Below are 22907 nucleotides of genomic sequence, written 5' to 3'. Positions count from 1 at the left end.
GTGCCATGGGATCTTTTACATTCACCTGAAAGAGTAGGCGGGGCTTTGGGTTAATATTTCATCCAATTGACTGCACCTCCAACAGTGCAGGACTCCCTCAGCACTGCACTGGAGTGTCAGTCTGGATTATATGCTCAAACCCCTGGAGTGGGATTTCAACCATAACGTTATGACTCAGAGGAGAGAATGTGATCACTGAGCCATGGCTGACCTTAGGATACTTAAATACTCAGTATACAACTGCCTGGTGGGTGCTGAGATTTGGGTGCCATTACTGGGGCCAGTGGATGTTTGAAGTGCAGATTGAAACAGGTTTATCCAGCAGCAGCAACAGGAGCAGGCCATTCAGCCCCTCGAGTCTGTTCCCTTATTCACTTAGGCGGATGTGTGTGTGTCTAATCCATTTACGCCCCTTGGATCCAGACCCCTTGATACCTTCACCCAACAAAAAAAATCTATGAATCTCCAAGTGACCCCCAGCAGCCACAGCCTTTTGGAGGAAAGAATTCCTGTACGACGGCTGGATTTTCCGGTCCTTTGCCGGAGCAGCGTGAAATTGGGGGCTGGGGTCTCCTGCAGCCCGCCACGACCGGGCCGGGCTTTGCGGAGCGTGTATAACCCTCTCGTAAGTGCCAGTGGTTATTCTTTTAATTCTTTTAGCGATTTGTGTTGTGGAGGTATACCTCAAAAGTACTTTAGTACCGTGAACTCAATCAGGTGCGACCTGCCTCTACTTTATTAGCTTTCAAAGAGAGCATTAAACATGGAGGCTTTCTTTATATACAAGGACTGCACGTGTGCGTCTGTGGCCCAATGACACCCGACGGTCGCTCCCCCTGGTGGCAGGTAAACCCAGGCATTCATACATTGCAGGACGTGTGGGTGAAGTTTGGGGAATGTTCTTGTGGGTCTATCCCCCCTAAGGCCTCTCTCGAGGCGCATAGGGCCCGACACCTTAGTTCGCGAGTTTCCCATTTTTGCGCCTGGAAAGTTGTACAATGCCTCACTTCGCGCGGCGCACCCTGGCGCAGGGCCCAGCTGGCGAAAATTCCTTACAAAAACACAAACTATTCCTGGACGGTAACTTTCCCGCCCCACCTCCGTTTTCGCCGCGAAAACAGAAAAGCGGTAAAGTGTACAGTTTGGGCTATCCTATTATAGGAAGGATGCAGTAATGTTTGAAAGAGTAGAGTGCAGGCACAGCGGGATATCAGGGATGAGGGCGGGGTTCATGAAGTCAGTGAGATTCTATCGCGAGAGCACAAAAGTTAATAGGGAGCTCAGAAAGGAAATGTGGTTAGAATGTGGAATTCTCTGCCACAACCTTAAAAATAATCTGGGAAAAGAAAGGGGAAGTGAGGAGGATTAAACTAGGTGGCTCATGTGGAGGAAAACACTGGTACAAGCTTTGTGGGTCGAATGGCCTGGTGCTGCCCCCGAACGGTCGATGAAGTGATGCACCTTCCCCGGCGGCAGGTGGCACTGTGGCACTATATAAATGCAAGTTGTTGCTCTGTGCTTGTTGACTCAGCAAGTGTGAACGCAAAGTGTCCTTCCAACTCCTCAGTCTTAAATGTGATGATAACGAGCGGTTGCAGCCTGGCCTTTGCTGCCCCTGTTAATCATTAGCTGGGGAGGCCGCACTATGGAACCTCGCAGGCGCTGACAGACCTTGGGGGTTCCACTCTTTCGCTCTGACTCGGGGCAGGGACCGTGTGGCCACCACAGCTCAGACCCATTGAGCAGCGCCAGAAACCTGCATCTCTCCTGAACGTTATCCGGGCAGAGGCAGCATCAGATCGAAGCCACGTGGTTTTACAGGTAACACTTGGCCCAGGTGAGCGCCCGGGCTGGTATCCATCGCCTGAATTTCCCGGGTTAGTTTTTTCCCTCTGTGGCCCTGGGGTTTTTCTCTGATGAATTTTTGCCCCATCCCAGGAGATTACCGGGCTGTGGGAGCGGGGTAGCAAGTGTGTAGTCGCGATGCTCCGACCATCATATTGTGGGGCAGGCTTGGTGGGCCAACTGGACTGATCCTACCCTCAGTTCCGCATCTTGGTCAATTTCCGGCTTGTGTCCAATTTGGGGCGGGGGATAGGACGGGCAGAAATGTAAAGCTGGAAAGAGCTTTGCTCGTTGATTGACTGGGACTGAGTCAGCGTGGAGACACAGGCGCTGGGGGCACTTTGCATTCTACCGCCTTGTATTGTGCAGCGAGGGTTCCGCGGTTGGTCTGTGCAGCCCGCACAGAATTATCGGTGTGTCAAACAGGTTCTCCAGCCCCAATCGCCCCACTCTGCCCCGAGAGCGCCTCTCCCTCCAGCCCCGACCTGTCCCCGCTGCTGCGAGCGTTGATCAACCCCTCTTCCCCCAGTGAGTTCCGATCATAGATTGTCCACCTCCCCACTGACCGTCTCCCAGGGTCCACGCTTGCAGCTCCTGCCTCTGCTCTCCCCCAACTCCCGCTGGCAAGGCTGACACTTTGGCCGGCAGCCGGGCGGGAAAAGGACCCAAAGAAATGATGATAAGATCCCGCCGTAAAGTGACAGATAGTGAGAACACGCAACTCTCGCCCCCAAAAGGCTGTAACTGCGGGGCGTCAGTTGGAGCTTTCAAGACTGAGTTTGTTGCTGGGTAAGTGTATCAAGGGTATGGATCCACGGTGGGTAAATGGATTCGACAGACACATCAGCCACCCCCAGGCCCGGATTCAGGGCCTGATGAGCCTGGGGCAAACTGATCCCAACGGGCCGATAGTTCTGTTCATTACATTACGTGTACGATTCTGATTCTGAGTCTGGAAACATAGGCCGGTATGTTCAACAATGAAAGCATATATTCTGTATCAAGTAGCTATATATTCTAGTTCTGGTAATATTGCAATACTCGATTCCTAACATATATATATTCAAATTTCTCTCAATAACGTGAAATGAAACAGACGAGTACATATTCTGTTCTGTATATCGGTACATTAATGTATATAGGTACTTCTGTATATAGGTACATAGAAACATAGAAAATAGGTGCAGGAGTAGGCCATTCGGCCCTTCTAGCCTGCACCGCCATTCAATGAGTTCATGGCTGAACATTCAACTTCAGTACCCCATTCCTGCTTTCTCGCCATACCCCTTGATCCCCCTAGTAGTAAGGACCTCATCTAACTCCTTTTTGAATATATTTAGTGAATTGGCCTCAACAACTTTCTGTGGTAGAGAATTCCACAGGTTCACCACTCTCTGGGTGAAGAAGTTCCTCCGCATCTCGGTCCTAAATGGCTTACCCCTTATCCTTAGACTGTGACCTCTGGTTCTGGACTTCCCCAACATTGGGAACATTCTTCCTGCATCTAACCTGTCTAACCCCGTCAGAATTTTAAATGTTTCTATGAGGTCCCCTCTCATTCTTCTGAACTCCAGTGAATACAAGCCCAGTTGATCCAGTCTTTCTTGATGGGTCAGTCCCACCATCCCGGGAATCAGTCTGGTGAACCTTCGCTGCACTCCCTCAATAGCAAGAATGTCCTTCCTCAGGTTAGGAGACCAAAACTGTACACAATACTCCAGGTGTGGCCTCACCAATGCCCTGTACAACTGTAGCAACACCTCCCTGCCCCTGTACTCAAATCCCCTTGCTATGAAGGCCAACATGCCATTTGCTTTCTTAACCGCCTGCTGCACCTGCATGCCAACCTTCAATGACTGATGTACCATGACACCCAGGTCTCTTTGCACCTCCCCTTTTCCTAATCTGTCACCATTCAGATAATAGTCTGTCTCTCTGTTTTTACCACCAAAGTGGATAACCTCACATTTATCCACATTATACTTCATCTGCCATGCATTTGCCCACTCACCTAACCTAGCCAAGTCGCTCTGCAGCCTCTCAGCATCCTCCTCGCAGCTCACACTGCCACCCAACTTAGTGTCATCTGCAAATTTGGAGATACTACATTTAATCCCCTCATCTAAATCATTAATGTACAGTGTAAACAGCTGGGGCCCCAGCACAGAACCTTGCGGTACCCCACTAGTCACTGCCTGCCATTCTGAAAAGTACCCATTTACTCCTACTCTTTGCTTCCTGTCTGACAACCAGTTCTCAATCCATGTCAGCACACTTCCCCCAATCCCATGTGCTCTAACTTTGCACATCAATCTCTTGTGTGGGACCTTGTCGAACACCTTCTGAAAGTCCAAATATACCACATCAACTGGTTCTCCCTTGTCCACTCTACTGGAAACATCCTCAAAAAATTCCAGAAGATTTGTCAAGCATGATTTCCCTTTCACAAATCCATGCTGACTTGGACCTATCATGTCACCTCTTTCCAAATGCACTGCTATGACATCCTTAATAATTGATTCCATCATTTTACCCACTACCGATGTCAGGCTGACCGGTCTATAATTCCCTGTTTTCTCTCTCCCTCCTTTTTTAAAAAGTGGGGTTACATTGACTACCCTCCACTCGATAGGAACTGATCCAGAGTCAATGGAATGTTGGAAAATGACTGTCAATGCATCCACTATTTCCAAGGCCACCTCCTTAAGTACTCTGGGATGCAGTCCATCAGGTCCTGGGGATTTATCGGCCTTCAATCCCATCAATTTCCCCAACACAATTTTCCGGCTAATAAGGATTTCCCTCAGTTCCTCCTCCTTACTAGACCCCCCGACCCCTTTTATAACCGGAAGGTTGTTTGTGTCCTCCTTCGTGAATACCGAACCAAAGTACTTGTTCAATTGGTCCGCCATTTCTTTGTTCCCCGTTATGACTTCCCCTGATTCTGACTGCAGGGGACCTACGTTTGTCTTTACTAACCTTTTTCTCTTTACATATCGATAGAAAGTTTTGCAATCCGTCTTGATGTTCCCTGCAAGCTTCTTCTCGTACTCCATTTTCCCTGCCCGAATCAAACCCTTTGACCTCCTCTGCTGAGTTCTAAATTTCTCCCAGTCCCCAGGTTCGCTGCTATTTCTGGCCAATTTGTATGCCACTTCCTTGGCTTTAATACTATCCCTGATTTCCCTTGATAGCCACGGTTGAGCCACCTTCCCTTTACATTAGTGTATATAGGTGTATATACCCCGTATATAGGTGAATCTATTTTCCTCGGACTTGTTTTTCCTCTCTTATTGTCGATTCTATTCAGCCTATTTGGGAGGCTTTATATTTTTTTCCTACGTTTATTTGGTGGGCCTGGGGCTGCAGTCCCATCCGCCGCTGGCCTAAGTGAATAAGGGAACAGACTCGAGGGGCTGACTGGCCTGCTCCTGTTGCTGCTGCTGGATAAACTTGTTTCAATCTGCACTTCAAGCATCCACTGGCCCCAGTAATGGCACCCAAATCTCAGCACCCACCAGGCATATTTAATAGGATATTTAAGTATCCTAAAGTCAGCCATGGCTCAGTGATCACATTCTCTCCTCTGAGTCATAACGTTGTGGTTGAAATCGCACTCCAGAGATTTGAGCATATAATCCAGACTGACACTCCAGTGCAGTGCTGAGGGAGTCCTGCACTGTCGGAGGTGCAGTCTTTTGGATGAAATATTAACCCGAGGCCCCGCCTACTCTCTCAGGTGGATGTAAAAGATCCCATGGCAGTATTCAAAGAAGAGCAGGGGACTTCTGCTGGTGTCCTGGCCAATATTTAACCCTCAATTAGGCATCATCATAGGCAGTCCCTTGGAATTGAGGAAGACTTGCTTCCACTCTAAAAATGAGTCCTTAGGTGGCTGATCAGTCCAATATGAGAGCCACAGTCCCTGTCACAGGTGGGGCAGATAGTCGTTGAGGGAAAGGGGTGGGTGGGACTGGTTTGCCGCACGCTCTTTCCGCTGCCTGCGCTTGGTTTCTGCATGCTCTCGGTGATGAGACTCGAGGTGCTCAGCGCCCTCCCGGATACACTTCCTCCACTTAGGGCGGTCTTTGGCCAGGGACACCGGGTGTCAGTGGGGATGTTGCATTTTATCAGGGAGACTTTGAGGGTGTCCTTGTAACATTTCCTCTGTCCACCTTTGGCTCGTTTGTCATGAAGGAGTTCCGAGTAGAGCACTTGCTTTGGGAGTCTTGTGTCTGGCATGCAAATAATGTGGCCTGCCCAGCGGAGCTGATCAAGTGTGGTCAGTGCTTCAATGCTGGGGATGTTGGCCTGGTCAAGGACGCTAATGTTGGTGCGTCTGTCCTCCCAGGGGATTTATAGGATCTTCCGGAGACATCGTTGGTGGTATTTCTCCAGCAACTTGAGGTGTCGACTGTACATGGTCCATATCTCTGAGCCATACAGGAGGACGGGTATTACTGCAGCCCTGTAGACCATGAGCTTGGTGGCAGATTTGAGGGCCTGGTCTTCAAACACTCTTTTCCTCAGGCGGCTGAAGGCTGCACTGGCGCACTGGAGGCGGTGTTGAATCTCGTCGTCAATGTCTGCTCTTATTGATAAAAGGCTCCCGAGTTATGGGAAATGGTCCATGTTGTTCAGGGCCGCGCTGTGGATCTTGATGACTGGGGGGCAGGGGGGGGGGGGACAGTGCTGTGAGGACAGGCTGGTGGAGGACATTTGTCTAACAGATGTTTAGCGTAAGGCCTATGCTTTCGTACGTCTCAGTAAATACGTTGACTCAGTATAACTGAAACAAATAATCTGATCGTTTATCTAATGACTGCTTGTGGGACTTGCTGTGCGCACATTGGCTGCCGTGTTTCCCTCCAACAATAGCTACACTTCAAAAGTTCCTCACTGGTGCTTTCGGATGTCCTGAGGATGTGAACTATGCAATTTAAACACAAGTTCTATTCTCCCCCCATCAGATGTTAAAACATATCCTTTGCATGGGAAATACCAAAGCACTGTGATCATCAAAAACCTTAGTCTTGCTTTAAAGACGGGAGCAAGTGTTGCTTTAAGGACTGGCATGCATAGGGGTGCATTTGTTTCTAGTACCAGTGGGGGTGGACTTTAAGCAGATTCTGGCAGTCATGTTGCTGTGAAGAGTAATGTTCTGCTATTCTGTAAGGTTTATCTGAGCTTCCAAGTGTGAGCCACAGCGAGAGGAGCTGTGAGCTGGGAGAAGCAAGGGCCAGCACTGGGTGTGGGAATTCGAGACAGATTTTGTCATCTGGGTCCGACCATTGCAGCGTTTGCATTGTTTGTTGAGACGAGCCTTCATTTTGTGCTCCGTGGTTACCGAATGTAAAGTTGGAATTCAGGAACTCCGTAGAGACCAGATTTATGTTTTACAATCTGAAAGTTTTGAATCTTTTAACTCTTAAACTGTTGGGATTCTGTGTTCCTTGAGATTTCCCATATTCATCCGTGAGTATTCGGTGGCAGAGCGCTTTTAAATTTTTTTAAAGCATTCCTCCTGTTCTTCCCCTCCCTCCCCATCTTCTCTCTCTTCCCCCTCCCTCCCCATCTTCTCTCTCTTCCCCCTCCCTCCCCATCTCTCTCTCTCCCCCTTCCTCCCCATCTCTCTCTCTCCCCCTCCCTCCCCATCTCTCTCTCTCCCCCTCCCTCCCCATCTCTCTCTCCCCCTCCCTCCCCATCTCTCTCTCCCCCTCCCTCCCCATCTCTCTCTCCCCCTCCCTCCCCATCTCTCTCTCCCCCTCCCTCCCCATTCCTTTTCGCAGTTTTCCCTACGCCGGTTTATAAGGCATTCCTTGCTCCCTCTGGGTTCTTGGCTCTCACTTGCCTTCAGGGCGATGAGTTATGTACAGGGCTAGGGCGGGGAAGATTGTATTTTACTCCTGCACCTATTAAACGTTGGTCGTTATTCACATAGATGGAGCCGGGGTGAGCGCGGTGCCCTCTGAAAGCAATGGGGAGATGGGCAGCGGGTCAGAAATATTACTCGGTGACCCCCAGCCGATATCACAATAGGTCCTCAGTCACCCATCTCACCGCCACAACAACTATCTTAATTTGAAGTTTGTAATCTGTGAGCACCGCAAAATCGCAGATGGGAATCGGCGTTGGAACTGCAACAGCCAGGGGTCACTCTGCCTCTGTGACTGAGGAGTTACCCCCTTAAATGCTGGACTGACATGCAGCAATTGAACATCAAAGGATGAAGCATCCTTAGAACTGGTCTAGTGTCTTCAATTTTTGAGTCACTACTCCAGATGCTGATGATTGGAGTTCTACACAGAATTACATTGGATATACTGAACAGAAACAGGCCAAACGAGTGTGTGCTGGTGTTTAAACATCTCACCAGTCTCATCCCATCCCATTTCATCCACCTCATCACAGCCTGTCAGCATATCTTTCTCTTTCCTTTGCTCTCACATTCGTTTAGTTTCCTTTTGAAAGCATCGAAGCTATCTGCCTCAACTACTTCCCATGTATTTGCCTCAAACACTTTCTGTGGTAGTGAGTTCCACATTCAGCTATTTGTCCCCTTACATATCCGTTGCAGAATAAGTACTAATATGTGGATCTATTTTAAAAGCTCATCGTGGTTATTCTTAAATGGCTGAAAGAAGTCATAGTAACTACAGCTCATTTCAAAACAGACAACCCAGTTTGTATGCAGTGTTAGTTTGATGATTGTACCATGGAGTTTCTTTCCCATGAATTCTTTTTGTGTATTTTACATGTAAATAGATCTGAACAGCAGTTTTAACCTGTTATGCAGTGGTGGGTATTACCTATACATGGTAGGGAATCCTTGAACACACTGGGCTCTGTAGAAAGTGACAGAACAGGTGGGCATCCCATATATTCTATAGTGAGCGATTTACAGCGAGTCAGGTGTCATTGCTAAATATTCGCTATGTTAACTCTAACAGAGAAGAGAATAATGGTTCAGGGTTCCGTTCATAGGAAACTCAGTCTGCATATAGGAACTGCTGCTTCAACATTTACACAAGTAATGGTTTTGGGGGAAAGAGCGTGAACTGTAACGATACTTCAAAACAGTTTAACAACACCTGCATCTGCCTCATTACTAAGGTGCCAGTTACTGGTACTTAATCTAATTAAAACCCACAAGAGTAGAAACCGCTATAATTACAGCCCTGTATAATGACTGAAGACTGCAGCAAATGACATCACAGTGATTATGTCGGAGTGAGTTAAGAATAAGTTACAATTGTCGGAGGGTCACATTCCCTTATTTGATCAGTTTAATTATTTTGGTGTTTCTCAGATGTCTTCCACAGAGAGACCTGCGCTAATCAAACCCTCACTGAACGAAGCCCAGGCTGGTGAACTGGTTGGACGATTGTACGGGCTGAAGGTCTCCAGTGTCCAACCAATGCCCAGTTATGATGACCAGAACTTCCACATCCAGGTGTCTGAGACCCAGGGGAGCGGAGATCGCAGTAAGAGCTATGTCCTCAAAGTGTTGAACACTGCCGAAAGCAAAGATGCCGATTTGGTTGAAGGACAAACACGAATCATGATGTTTTTGAGCAAGAAAGGTTTTCCTTCGCCCACACCAATCCCAACCATTGATGGCAGGATTATGTCACTGGAGACGATTGGTGAGTATCATTTATTGGTCACCATATATTGGGTTTAGGTCATAGTTAATTTCAGTTACACACCTCTTTAAAAGTTTCAAATTCACCTTTTAATAAATGCCCACATATGAATATAAATCCTTGTAAACACTATAATTAATTGGAAATTTATATCGTTTAACACCGAAACATTGAGCTAATTGAGCAAGCATACTGTGTGCCCTTTCCTTTTACAGATTGTGGGGAAGAATATAAAGTCCATATGGTCCGGTTACTGACCTACCTTCCTGGAACTCCATTGGCCAAAGTCTCTGCAGGCCCCCAGACCTTGTACAAAGCTGGCCGAGCACTTGCTCAAATGGTCCAGGCTCTTGAAGTAAGTCCATGTGCTCTTCCTCAATAATTGTCCTTTAAAATGGCCGTGCATGGCACACGTGGAAACTGCAACGTAAATCAGTCTCTGTGTGTAGTTCAGAGCAAAGCCCCCTCCTGTTGTAGCAAATCAGACTTGCATTGAAGCTTCTGTAGCCTGACACCATAAAATACATTATGAAGGGATTGTTTAAAAAGATTTCCTCATTATATATAATCTGTGGGCATCACAGGAGTGATTCCAAGCGTGAAACAGCAGCAAGTCTGATAGCTGGATTTTGGAAAGCTCTGGTCATTACAAATTGATCTGGTTTTCATTTAGAAATAACAAATGTGGAAAGTGTCCAGATGCCCCACACGTGCACCATTTTCTTCTAACTCTAACTTGGTGACTAGAGCGAGAGCCAGGGCAATACGGAAGATGTGTTTTTTATTGTGCTGTGTAACATCCTTGGCCCAGTGGGAGAAGGTTTAACCCAATACACAATGGCCAAATTGGGTGAAGGGCCCCCCTCTAGTACACAATGGCTACAGTCGGTAAACTGGCCACCCAATACAGGATGGCCCATTGGGAGATGGGACCGCCCAATATAAGGTGGCTCATTGGGAAAGGAACCCATTGGGAGATGGGACCACTCAGCAGATGGTGGCTCATTGAGAGACTGTACCACCCAATAGCTGGTGGTCCATTGGGAGAGTGGGCCACCCAATAGATGCTGACTCCAGCCAGGAATGCAGTCTGATCCCAGGTGGTTTAGTGTTTTCCATGCTGATGTTGGGTGGGGAACATCTGTAACGAATCCCTGGCCATGTAGACTGAGTTTACCTCAGTTTTCCCTTTATCTACCGTGCAGACAGGCGTCCATCTTGGTCCAGCCTCATTGTTTTCTGTCTCCTAGATCTAAAATGAACTTTGTCAGTACCTGAACTTGGACCTGTTGATGCTGAATTGTACAGAATTCCACAATAAATCCACAGGAGATTTTGACACCACACAGCCTGATTGATGTATTGGTGGGGGGAAAGTAATGGATTTGTCGAATTGTTAGGAATTTCAGCACCCTACCCTGAGGAGTCTGCAGCGAGAAGATTTCCTCTGGCATCTTTCAAACACCCACATGCTGGATGAGTACCTGTACGCAGTGAAGGAGAGCAGCAATCGCCGAGTTGTGGAGCAAATTATTCAGCAATTCAGGGAGAAGATACTTCCAAATCTCAGCAAGTTTCGAAAAAGTAAGTGCCCAGCTCTCGTGGCCCTGAAGCCCACAGGGTAGAGATTGACCCTGGGGCGCTACCAGTGGGCAGAATGAAGAAAGGAGCATTTATATAGCGCCTTTCACGACCTCGGGCCATCCCAATCGCTTTACAGCCAGTGAAGTATTTTTTGCAGTGCAGTCACTGTTGTAATGTAGGAAACGCGCCAGCCAATTTGCGCACAGCAAGCTTCCCAAAACAGCACAGTGATGAAGACTGTTGTAAGGCTGTCTTGCTCTTTTCGCTTCGTTGCTTTAAACGTCGAATTACACACTCAGTTGTAGTAAAGGCAGGATTGGGTCTTTTATTTAGACATTCATACTAAACAAATGCTCTCCAAGCAGTGACACACCTTTCAAGATTCCAGTGTCACTGGTGTCCACGTGTGTGTGTGACAAAAGCCAGTTCCATCCGTTTATACCTAAAAAAAAAACCTTTGAACTCTTATTTCTTTGCATTTAGACGATCACGGCTAACTGCTTTCTGAATTACTTTACACAAAACAGATTATTTAACATGCAGATGTCATCAAATAGTAACAAGGTACAGGCAACTCTCGATTATCTGCACACGGATCCAACAGGAAACCATTGTAATGGGATTTAAAATTTTGGCCCAGGAAGGTTTTCCTGTGCCGAAATTTTAACTTTATAATGTCAATCGCTCTAAGGGAGAAATCGTTTACCTGGCATAGTCCAATCCCCGAGGGACCCGGATAATCGAGAGTTGCCGGTACTCAAATACAGACAATGTCATGAATTACTATTATAATAAGGTACACTCAAATACTTAACATACAGACAATGACCAGCTACTCATTTCAGTGGCTAAAAGGCACCATATCGTCTAGCAGCCTGCTTTAATCCAATCTTGAATCTTCCAACTTTTAACCCTTTCGATCTCCAGACCGTGCTGAAGCAAAGAGTTCAGAAATGTGGGCCTGTGCTCCCACAATAACCACATAATCTGTTTTTAGTGCTGTTGATTGAGGGATAAATATTGTCCAGGACACCAGGGATAATTCCCCTTCTCTTCGAAATAATGCAGTGGGATCTTTTATATCCACATGAGAGGGCCTCGGTTTAACCACATCCAAAAGACGGCACCTTCGACAGTGCGGCACTCCCTCAGTACTGCACTGGAGTGTCAGCCTAGATTTTGTCTATGTCCCTGCAGTGATTTTAATCCACAACCATTGTGACTCAGAGGTGAGAGTGCTACGCACTGAGCCACAGAATCTCCACCAGCCCCAAGTTTGTTTCCTTTTGTTTGTTGATTTGATTTTTATGACGGTACTTTGGAGTCTGCAAATAGGACTAAGAATTTACATCAGGCTGGAGTCGCTGCACTTCTGACCTTACTTCCATTGTACAAAAGATTAAGAGGAGACATAATCCAGTTCTTTAACCTGAAAATGGACTGAGTAATTCAGATGCACGCAGTTTGCTTAACTTTGGGCTGTGGGGACAGAAATATGGATTTAACAAACCTCAGGCTAGACTTCTTCAGATTAGAAAGATTTTTTCCCGTATACAGTTGGGAACAGGTGGAGTAGACTACCAGTTACCGGTGGTTATGGAGCTGACCTAGCAACCTAGAGGTCACGAGTTCAAACTCCACCATGGCAACTTGTGAAAATAAATGACATTGTCGAGGAAATTTCTAAGTTAAATTAACTCCGGCGGAGGCGTTCAGAGATGCGCTTCGAGAGAAGTTTATTTCTAAAACTAATGAAATATCTCGGAGAGCCTGCTTAGTCCACACCAAGGCAGAACTCTGAATTTTACAAGCAACCTCGGTTTATCTTTATACAGTTGAAACAGGAATTTTATCTGCAACTCGCCACACATAAACATTGTATCTATTATACATGAGCATTATTCATACGAAACTGTGAGTACAAAGTTCACCCCGGTAGGCACACTTTATCTGTTTCTTGCATAGTTTCTCTCTGTCCCTATGCTGATAAACAAGGTATCTGGAAACTCATGCAAAGACCAGACAGTCATGTATATACAACATTCTGTTCTTTGAGGCTGATAAGTTTCGGTAATTTTCTCTAGCTCCGTGAATTCTACAGAATCAGCAAAAGCGAACTTAACCCTTCCTTTAACCTAGGACATGGATTGTTTTCTTCTACAGACATAAAGCTGGTCATTTATGGGCCGTCACCAGAGAACCTGAAGCGAGTCTGTCACCCTTGGTCTACCCATGCCTCCAGTCCAAGCTTAGTATCAGCCTCGGCTCAGTGGTCGAGGTCTTGACTCTCAGTCACAAGGTCGTGGGTTCAAGCTCCACCCTAGGACTTGAGCACACAATCTCACCTGGTAGTACTGAGGGAGTGCTGCACTGTCGGAAGTGCTGTCTTTCAGATCAGACGATAAACCCAGATTCTCTCAAGTGAGCATAAAAATCCCACGGCACTATTCCAAAGAAGAGATGGGGAGGTCTCCCTGATGTCGTGGTCAATATTTATCCCTCAACCAGCATTACAACAGATTATCTGGTCATTATCTCGATGCTACTTGTTGGATCATGCTATGCACAAATTAATTCTTTACTTCTATCTTTCTGCCTTACTTTCTTCACAACTAGAGATAGGCAATGATTATCTGGTTGGATTGGAGTTGAATATTATAAGGAAATTAAGTCATTTCAATAACCTGAGCAGAAGGAGGAAAGTCAGAATGAGCTCTAGAAAAATACCTGTAGAAGAAAAGTGGACAGTAATTTAAATTTTAGTGCAGGTGGCCCTCTTTGGGTCCTTTCAAAGACCCAGGACAGGACCTACGTCAGTTCTCAGCCTAAGGAGACCATGTTGACTCTAATTCCAGAGGTAGCCCAGGAACATCCCCACACAGACCCGTGATACTGTCCATGGATGTCGCAACTCTAAGACTGACCTCCTATCCCTTCATGGGTTCACCAATCCATGGGCCCGAATTTGATGGACTCACCGCCCACTGCCGCCGACATTCCTCTCCGGGTTGCGCCCAGTGCCGTTTTCCATGTGGCCTGGAGTGGGCAGGAGGGGGGAACCGGGAGGAACCGTCCGCTGACATCAGCGGACGGCCGAGTGGCGCAACCGAGCTCCCGCCCGCCGAGATCCCAGCTTCACGCGGGCGAGAGTCGGCGCCAGAACGAGGGTGGACCGCTGCGAGGAGGCTGATCTGTCCCCAATGGTAGGTAGGAAGATCCTGAAAAAAGGTTAGTAAACTTTTTTAAAAAAAACACATTTTTCACAGCGACTTACCTCAATAGTCTTCCAATGGATTTTTTTTTCCCGGATGATTTTAATTTTCAGGTCTTCGACCCTCCGTGGACCCGACTCCATCTTCAGTGGCATCTGGGTGGCAAGAGCCTCTGCCGCCGAGAATGAGAGCTCCCGCCCGCTGCCGCCCAGATTGGCGCCATATGTCGCAGATTTGCTGCCCGCCGACCTTCGAGGGGCCTGGGTGATGAAAACCCCGCCCAAAAAATCGTCAGGGACCTCGGCAGCCATTTGGGCGGGCAGGAGAACTTCGTCAAATTAGGGCCCATAATCTCTGGAACCGCCTCCTGTCGAGAACTCTGCATTTTCCAATTCTGGCCTCTTGCGCAACCCCGACTTCCTTCGCTCCACAATTGCTGGCCGTGCCTCCAGCCGCCTAGGCCCCAAGCTCTGCAAATCCCTCCCTAAATCTGTCCACCTTCACCTCCCTCTCCTTTAAGTCGCTCCTTAAAACCTACCTCTCTGATCCAGCGTTTGGTCACCCGTACTAATATCTTCTGCTGTGGCTTACTGTCAAATATTGTCTGATAATGCTCCTGTGAAGTGCCTTGGGAGGCTTTACTGTGTTAATGGCACTATATAAATGCAGGTGGTTGTTGTTGCTCCCTCCACCTGGAATTCATAAGAACATAAGAAATAGGAGCAGGAGTAGGCCATACGGCCCCTCGAGCCTGCGCCGCCATTTAATACGATCATGGCTGATCTGATCATGGACTCAGGTCCACTTCCCCGCCCACTCCCCATAACCCCTTAATCCCTTATCGGTTAAGACACTGTCTATCTGTCTTAAATTTATTCAATGACCCAGCTTCCACAGCTCTCTGAGGCAGCGAATTCCACAGATTTACAACCCTCAGAGAAGAAATTCCTCCTCATCTCAGTTTCGGGCCACTTTAAACAGGGTGGAATCTGGGAAGATGTAGATTTTGCCCCAGATTGCCTCCCCTTCCCCCTCCGGTGCGGGGGTCCCACTTAACCTCTGCCCCAGCTCCCCATCGGAATTGCAGGCCCAAGGGATTCAATGTATTTCCAGCCGACCTCCCGTGGCATTGCTGACAGTGAGTCAGGCAATACGGTAAAGTGTGACTGCGAGGGTGTGACAAAGCAAGTGTGATGCTTTGAGAAGCACGTGCTATGTAACAAGACTTTCAATAGAGCTACATATTAAGTTATAATTTAAGCGTTGTCTTCAGTTATGGATGATAAAACATTGCAATGTTTGTGTCTTTAACAGGCATTAATCACGGGGACTTCAGTCATACCAACATTCTAGTGCAGCCTGTTCATTCTTCAGCTGATCCATCCAACCCAACTCGCCCACAGCAGGAATTCGATATATCTGGTATACTGGATTTCAGTGACATGAGCTATGGTTATTATGTATATGACGTGGCCATATCCATCATGTACTTGATGCTCGAGAGCAAGGATCCCATAAATGTTGGGGGCCACGTTCTCGCAGGCTTCGAGAGTGTGAGCCCTTTATCCCCCGAGGAACGAGATGCTGTGTTTTTGCTGGTTCTTTGCAGGTTTTCTCAATCGCTGGTTATGGCAAGATACAATATTCTGCTATACCCAGAAAATGAAGAGTACCTTCTGACCACAGGACGAACTGGCTGGAAGCGTTTACACCAACTCTGGGGGCTGGGCAAAGAGGCAGTAGAAAAGGTTTGGTTTGATACAGCCAAGCCCTTCTCCACCTGATGTAGACCCTGTTGGTTCTGTGTTGGCACTCGGATAAGAATGGCCCTATTAAAAGTGGAATCATTGAAAAAATATCAACCGATATATCCGCTGCCTGGAATTCTATGTGCTTTAAATTACTAATTATTTAGATAAATTTTTAAGCAATTTTCACTCCCTTTATGCCTGCCTTTCTGTTACTTTACAAACTTCAGCTGAAATAAGGACCCAACTTGCAGACCTCTCGACAACCACTTAGTCTCACTGCAGAATTTCCCTTGTCCATTCTTAAAATGGTGAATCCAACCACTGTGAGGTGTGACCCTTGGCAATTGGCCTCGCTAATCTCTGAACCTGATTGTCCCGTGGACCCCAGAGACCAAACCACAGAATTAATCTCCTCTAAACCACATACAGTCGCTGACTATATTCTGCGTGATTTTGTGCTATGGCGTGAATAGGACTGAAATTCCACAAAAATCTCCCCCCCTCCCCCCACATCCTGATTTGAAGTCACTCTGCGACATTTCTGATTGAGTGATTCACATTGTACAGTTCATCAATGGAATCAATGATCCATGAATCACTGTGAATAATACATAATTCTGTAAATCTAAGGTCGCACAAGACCGCCGAGAAGTTACTGGAGATACTTTTTCTATATTGCCACGTTTCTTCAAATCAAAAGTACGTCATTGGCTGTATAAGGCTTTGGGACATCCTGAGGTCATGAAGGGCACAATATAAATCCACATTATTTCTTTATGTCTAACCAGTTATGGTGCTCCTTACGTTACTAGCTGAGACCCTGAAAGATGCCACAATTCTGAATATTCCTCAACATGAACTACTTCTGAATTTTATGCTATAATATTCGTGGACCCAATGTCTATTAAACGATAGCACGCAGCTATCGAAAGGCTTGTTTTTGCGATGAATAGTTTCAGATTGAAGAGCTAGATATCCTGATGTGTCCAAGTTGCCGGATTCTGGGACCAACTCCAAACACCCACGCAGCATCAAATGCCCGGAATGAGCCCATTCCTGTTCCTCCAGGCCGTATAATCAAAAACTCTGTAGTGTAACGTGTTTGATCAGGACCTGATGGTACAGGTAGTGGCCAGGCTGCAGAACCTAATCTTCCCATTAAACACACTCACCTCAAGGAGGAAACTATCCTTTGTGCTCAAGTCTCTGGAGTGGGACTCAGAGGTGAGTGTGTGACCACGGCTGACATCTGTATTAGATGTTTGACAAAATACGAAACCTTTGACAAAAGTAATGGCACATGGAAACACAAAAAGTTAGCATTACAGCAAGTAATCAGAAAGGTAAGTGGCCTTTATTGCAAGGAGGATGGAATATAAAAGTAGGGAAGTCCTGCTACAACTGTACAGGGTATTGGTGAGACCACACCTGGAGTACTGCGTACAGTTTTGGTCTCCTTATTTAAGGAGGGATATATTTGCATTGGAGGCAGTTCAGAGAAGGTTCACTAGGTTGATTCCTGGGAAGGAGGAGTTTTATGAGGAAAGGTTGAGCAGGTTGGGCCTCTACTCATTGGAGTTTAGAAGAATGAGAGGTGATCTTTTTGAAACATATAAGATTCTGAGGGGGCTGGGAGGATGTTTCCCCTCGTGGGGGAATCTAGAATAAGTGGTCACCCATTTAAGATGGAGATGAGAAGGAATTTCTTCTCTGAGGATTGTAAATCTGTGGAATTCTCTGCAGCCTGAGTCATTGAATAAGAACGTAATAACATAAGAAATAGGAGCGGGAGTAGGCCATACGGCCCCTCGAGCCTGCTCCACCATTTAATACAATCATGGCTAACCCCTTATTCCCTTTATGTATTTAAGGTGGCGACAGACAGATTTTTGAATGATAAGGGAGTTGAGGGTTATGGGGAGCGGGCAGGGAAGTGGAGTAGAGGCCAAGATCAGATCAGCCATAATCTTATTGATTAGCGGAGCAGGCTCGAGGGGCCAAATGGCCGGCTCCTGCTCCTATTTCTTATGGAATTATGGGGAATGTGGCTTCTAGGAAAGAGGGATAATTGGAGGTCAGGAAAACATAAGTTTCTCAGACGGGAACGATGTGACGAGTGCTGCCTTAGCGAGTGGGGCTGCTCTCGGTCACTGCATACAGAAATAATATGGGCCTCAGAATTAAGGGAACAATATTGGAAACTTGCTGATGGTGCAACTTTGCGGAGAATGGGAGACTGCAATGAGGATTAACTGCAAAGAGTAAATCATAGAATGGTCACAGCATAGGAGGAGGCCGTTTGGCCCATCGAGCCCGTGCCGGCTCTCTGCAAGAGCTAGTCCCACTCCCCTGCCCTTTCCCTGCAAATTGCTTTCCTTCAGGCACCTATCCAATTCCCTTTTGAAAGGCACGATTGAATCTGCCTCACCCATCCTTTAAGGCCGTGCGTTCCAGATCATAACCACTCGCTGCGTAAAAAAGTTTAGACTGATGGAGAAGAGGCACCAGTAGGATGGGCAGATAGACGGCAGATGCAGTTCAGTGTACAAAATTAAGAGGTACATTTTGGAAGTAAGAATTTGGAAAGGAAATAAGCTTAAATGGCGATTTTAAAGGGAGTAGTAGCGTGGCCTGGCTACACAAGTCATTAAAGGTGATCATGAAACTATCTGATTGTTGTAAAAATACATCTAGTTCACTGATGTCCTTTAGGGAAGGAAATCTGCCGTCCTTACCTGGTCTGGTCTATATGTGACTCCAGACCCACAGCAATGTGGTTCAACCTTAACTGCCCTCTGAAATGGTGTAGCGAGCCACTCAGTTGCAACAAACCGCTATGAAAAACAATAATAAGATTAAAACTGGATGGACCACCCGGCATAGACCTCAGCACCGGTTATGGACACAACACCGGCACACATCTCCTTACCACCATCTGGGGACTTGTGTCCCACAGACTAGTCAAGCAACAGCCTGACATAGTCATACTCACAGAATCGTACCTTTCAGGCAATGTCCCAGACTCCTTTCTCACCATCTCTGGGTATAACCTGTCTCACTGGCAGGACAGACCCACCAGGTGTGGTGGCACAGTGGTATACAGACGGGAGGGAGTGGCCCTGGGAGTTCTAAACATTGACTCTGGACCCCTTGATGTCTCGTGGCTTCAGGTCAAGCATGAGCAAGGAAACCTCCTGCTGTTTACCACCTACTGCCCTCCCTCAGCTGATGAATCAGTACTCCATGTGGAACACCACTTGGAAAAAGCACTGAGAGCAGCAAGGGCACAGAATGTACTCTGGGTGGGGGGCTTCAATGTCCATCACCAAGAGTGGCTCTGTAGTACCTGTGCTCCAGACCTAGCCATGCCTCTAGCCAAGCTGTTCCAGTAAAGCTACAACACTGGCATCTATCCGACAATGTGGAAAACTGTTCAGGTATGTCGTGTCCACAAAAGCAGGACAAATCCAATCCGACCACTTACCGCTGCATCAGTCCACTCTCAATCACCAACAAAGTGATGGAAGGTTTCGTCGACAGTGCTATCAAGTGGCACTTGTTCACCAATAACCTGCTCACTGATGCCCAGTTTGGGTTCTGCCAGGAACACTCAGCTCCAGACCTCATTGCAGCCTCGGTCCAAACATGGACAAAAGAGCTGAATTCCAGAGGTGAGGTGAGAGTGACTGCCCTTGACATCAAACAGCATCAAGGAGCCCTAGTAAAACTGAAGTAAATGGGGGAAAACTCTCCACTGGCTGGAGTCATACCTAGTACAATGGAAGATGGTTGTGGTGGTTGGAGGTCAATCATCTCAGCCCCAGGGCATCGCTGCAGGAGTTCCTCAGGGCAGTGTCCTAGGCCCAACCATCTTCAGCTGACCTTCCCTCCATCATAAGGTTAGAAGTGGGGATGTTCGCTGATGATTGCACAGTGCTCAGTTCCATTCGCAACTCCTCAGATAATGAAGTAGTCTATGCCTGCATGCAGCAAGACCTGGACAACATTCAGGCTTGGACTGATAAGTGACAAGTAACATTCACCACACAAGTGCCAGCCAATGACTATCTCTAACAAGCGAGAGTCTAACCATCGCCCCTTGATATTCAACAAAATTACCATCGCCGAGTCCCCCACCATCAACATTGACCAGAAACTTAACTGAACTGTGGCAACAAGAGCGGGTCAGAGGCTGGGTATTCTGTGGAGAGTGTCTCACCTCCTGACTCCCCAAAGCCTTTCCACCATCTACAAGGCACAAGTCAGGAGTGTGATGGAATACTCTCCACTTGCCTGGATGAGTGCAGCTCCAACAATACTCAAAAAGCTCGACACCATCCAGGACAAAGCAACCCGTTTAATTGGCACCCCATCCCGCACCTTCAACATTCACTCCCTCCACCACCTACACACCATTGCTGCAGTCTGTACCGTCTACAAGATGCACTGCAGCAACTCACCAAGGCTTCTGCAGAACCTCCCAAACCCGTGACTTCCACAAAGAAGGACAAGGGCAGCAGATGCATGGGAACACCATCACCTCCACATTCTCCAAGTCACACACCATCCTGACTTGTAAATATATCCGCATTCCTTCATTATCGCTGGATCAAAATCCTGGAACTCCCTCCTTTACAGCACTGTGGGAGTACTTTCACCACACGGACTGCAGCGGTTCTAGAAGGCGGCTCACCACCACCTTCTTGAGGGCAATTAGGGGATGGGCAATAAATGCTGGCCTTGTCAGTGACGCCCACATCCCATGAACGAATAACAAAAAGGTACCAGCATCAGTAAATAAGATCATATAAAAAGCAAACTGAATACTTAGTTTTGTAACTAGTGGCATAGAATACAAAAGCAAGAAGGTGATGTTGAACATGTACAGGACCTTAGTTAGGATGAGGATGGAGTATTGTGTACGGTTTGGGCTATCCTGGTATAGGAAGGATGCAGTAATGTTTGAAAGAGTAGAACGCAGGCTGAGCAGGAGCTTATCAGGGATGGGGAGTGGTGGGGGGGGGGGGTGCGGGGCAGAGGTTCATGAAATCAGTGAGATTATATCAAGGGGGGGTACAGATTTATGATGATCACAAATATTAATAAGGAGGTCAGATAAAATGTGGTTAGAATGTGAAATTCTCTGGCACAACATTAAAACCTACCTCTTTGACCAAGCGTTTAGTCATCTGCACTACTTTCCTATGTGGCTTGGTGTCAAATTTTTGTTTTATGACACTCCTGTGAAGCACTTTTAGATGTTTTACTACGTTAAAAGTGTCATGTAAAATGTCAACTGTGGCTCAGTGGGTAGCACTCTCGCCCCTGGGTCAGAAGGTTGTGGGTTCAAAGTCCCACTCGAGTTGAGCAAAGAAATCTAGGCTGACTCCAGTGCAGTGCTGAGGGAGTGCTGCACTGTCGGAGGTGCCATCTTTCGGATGAGACGTCTGCTCTCAGGTGGACGTAAAAGATCCCATGGCACTATTTCAAAGAAAGGCAGGGGTGTCAGCCCCAGTGTCCTGGCCAATATTTATCCCTCAAATCATACCACCAAAACAGATTATCTGGTCAATGCTGTTTGTGGTGCGCAAATTGGCTTCCTACATTACAACAGTGACTACACTTCAAAAAGTACTTCATTAGCTGTAAAGTGTTTTGAGACGTTTGGCATTCATGAAGATAAGACCATTCATAAGAACATAAGAAATGGGGTCAGGAGTCGGCGATTCGGCCTCTCGAGCCTGCTCCGCCATTCAATAAGGTCATGTCTGATCATCGACCTCAACACTCCTGCATTATCCCCATATCCCTTGATTCCCTTAATATCCAAAAATCTATCGATCTCTGCGCTATATAAATGCAAGTCTTTCATTCTTACAAGTTGTTGTTGTACAACTCTGGGGGGAAAAAACTGTGAAAAGAAGGAATGGCGAGTGAGAAGGATTCAACTAAGTGGAGAAAACACTGGTTCAAGCTGGATGGACCCAAACGCCTTGTTGCGGCTCCCGTTCGCTCACAGGGGAATGGAGGTGCTGCGCCCTCCCCGGCGGCAGGTGGCGCTGTGGCGGAATCTCAGCTCGCTCGCAGGGGAATGGAGGGGCTGCGCCCCCCCCCCCCCCCCCCGGCGGCAGGTGGCGCTGTTGCGGAATCTCAGCTCGCTCGCAGGGGAATGGAGGTGCTGCGCCCTCCCCGGCGGCAGGTGGCGCTGTGGCGGAATCTCAGCTCGCTCGCAGGGGAATGGAGGGGCTGCGCCCCCCCCCCCCCCCCCCCCGGCGGCAGGTGGCGCTGTTGCGGAATCTCAGCTCGCTCGCAGGGGAATGGAGGTGCTGCGCCCACGCCGGCGGCAGGTGGCGCTGTGGCGGAATCTCAGCTCGCTCGCAGGGGAATGGAGGTGCTGCGCCCTCCGGGGCGACAGGTGGCGCTGTGGCGGAATCTCAGCTCGCTCACAGGGGAATGGAGGTGATGCGCCCTCCCCGGCGGCAGGTGGCGCTGTGGCGGAATCTCAGCTCGCTCGCAGGGGAATGGAGGTGCTGCGCCCTCCCCGGCGGCAGGTGGCGCTGTGGCGGAATCTCAGCTCGCTCACAGGTGAATGGAGGTGATGCGCCCTCCCAGGCGGCAGGTGGCGCTGTGGCGGAGATACCGCTCAGAGGAATGAGGTAATGCGCCCACCCCGGCGGCAGGTGACGCTGTGGCGGAGCTACCGCTCAGGGGAATGAGGTAATGCGCCCTCCCCGGCGGCAGGTGGCGCTGTGGCGGAGCTACCGTTCAGGGGAATGAGGTAATGCGCCCTCCTCGGCGGCAGGTGGCGCTATGGCGGAGATAACGCTCAGGGGAATGAGGTGATGCGCCCTCCCCGGCGGCAGGTGGCG

The 22907-nt window shown here is 47.9% G+C and overlaps 1 protein-coding gene across 3 annotated transcripts; it reads left to right on the top strand.

Moving 5' to 3' along the window:
- Positions 1–1543: 1543 nt before the first annotated feature.
- Positions 1544–16143, top strand: LOC139234166 (hydroxylysine kinase-like). Of its 3 annotated transcripts, none has more exons than XM_070865189.1 (5): positions 1544–1837; positions 9155–9491; positions 9707–9846; positions 10892–11075; positions 15602–16143. In XM_070865189.1, the coding sequence occupies exons 2-5, from the start codon at positions 9155–9157 to the stop codon at positions 16069–16071; spliced, it is 1131 nt and encodes a 376-aa protein (XP_070721290.1). In that variant the 5' UTR covers positions 1544–1837; the 3' UTR covers positions 16072–16143. The 3 variants fall into 3 exon arrangements, with proteins under 3 accessions (XP_070721290.1, XP_070721289.1, XP_070721291.1); XM_070865188.1 differs by having other exon boundaries at positions 1545–1821; XM_070865190.1 differs by lacking the exon at positions 1544–1837 and adding an exon at positions 6996–7320.
- The last annotated feature ends 6764 nt before the right edge of the window (positions 16144–22907 follow it).

Source organism: Pristiophorus japonicus, chromosome 21 (assembly GCF_044704955.1).
Source record: "Pristiophorus japonicus isolate sPriJap1 chromosome 21, sPriJap1.hap1, whole genome shotgun sequence".
Taxonomy (NCBI): Eukaryota; Metazoa; Chordata; class Chondrichthyes; family Pristiophoridae; genus Pristiophorus; species Pristiophorus japonicus.
The sequence above is the reverse complement of the archived record's forward strand: the minus strand, read 5'-3'. Positions and strand labels throughout refer to the sequence as shown.

Bases quoted from the DNA above. Each gene is read 5' to 3' on its own strand.
- LOC139234166 (XM_070865189.1), top strand. From the start codon at position 9,155: ATGTCTTCCACAGAGAGACCTGCGCTAATCAAACCCTCACTGAACGAA. The intron at 9,847-10,891 runs GTAAGTCCATGT...TCGAATTGTTAG, and splicing joins AAATGGTCCAGGCTCTTGAA to GAATTTCAGCACCCTACCCT. The intron at 11,076-15,601 runs GTAAGTGCCCAG...TGTCTTTAACAG, and splicing joins TCTCAGCAAGTTTCGAAAAA to GCATTAATCACGGGGACTTC.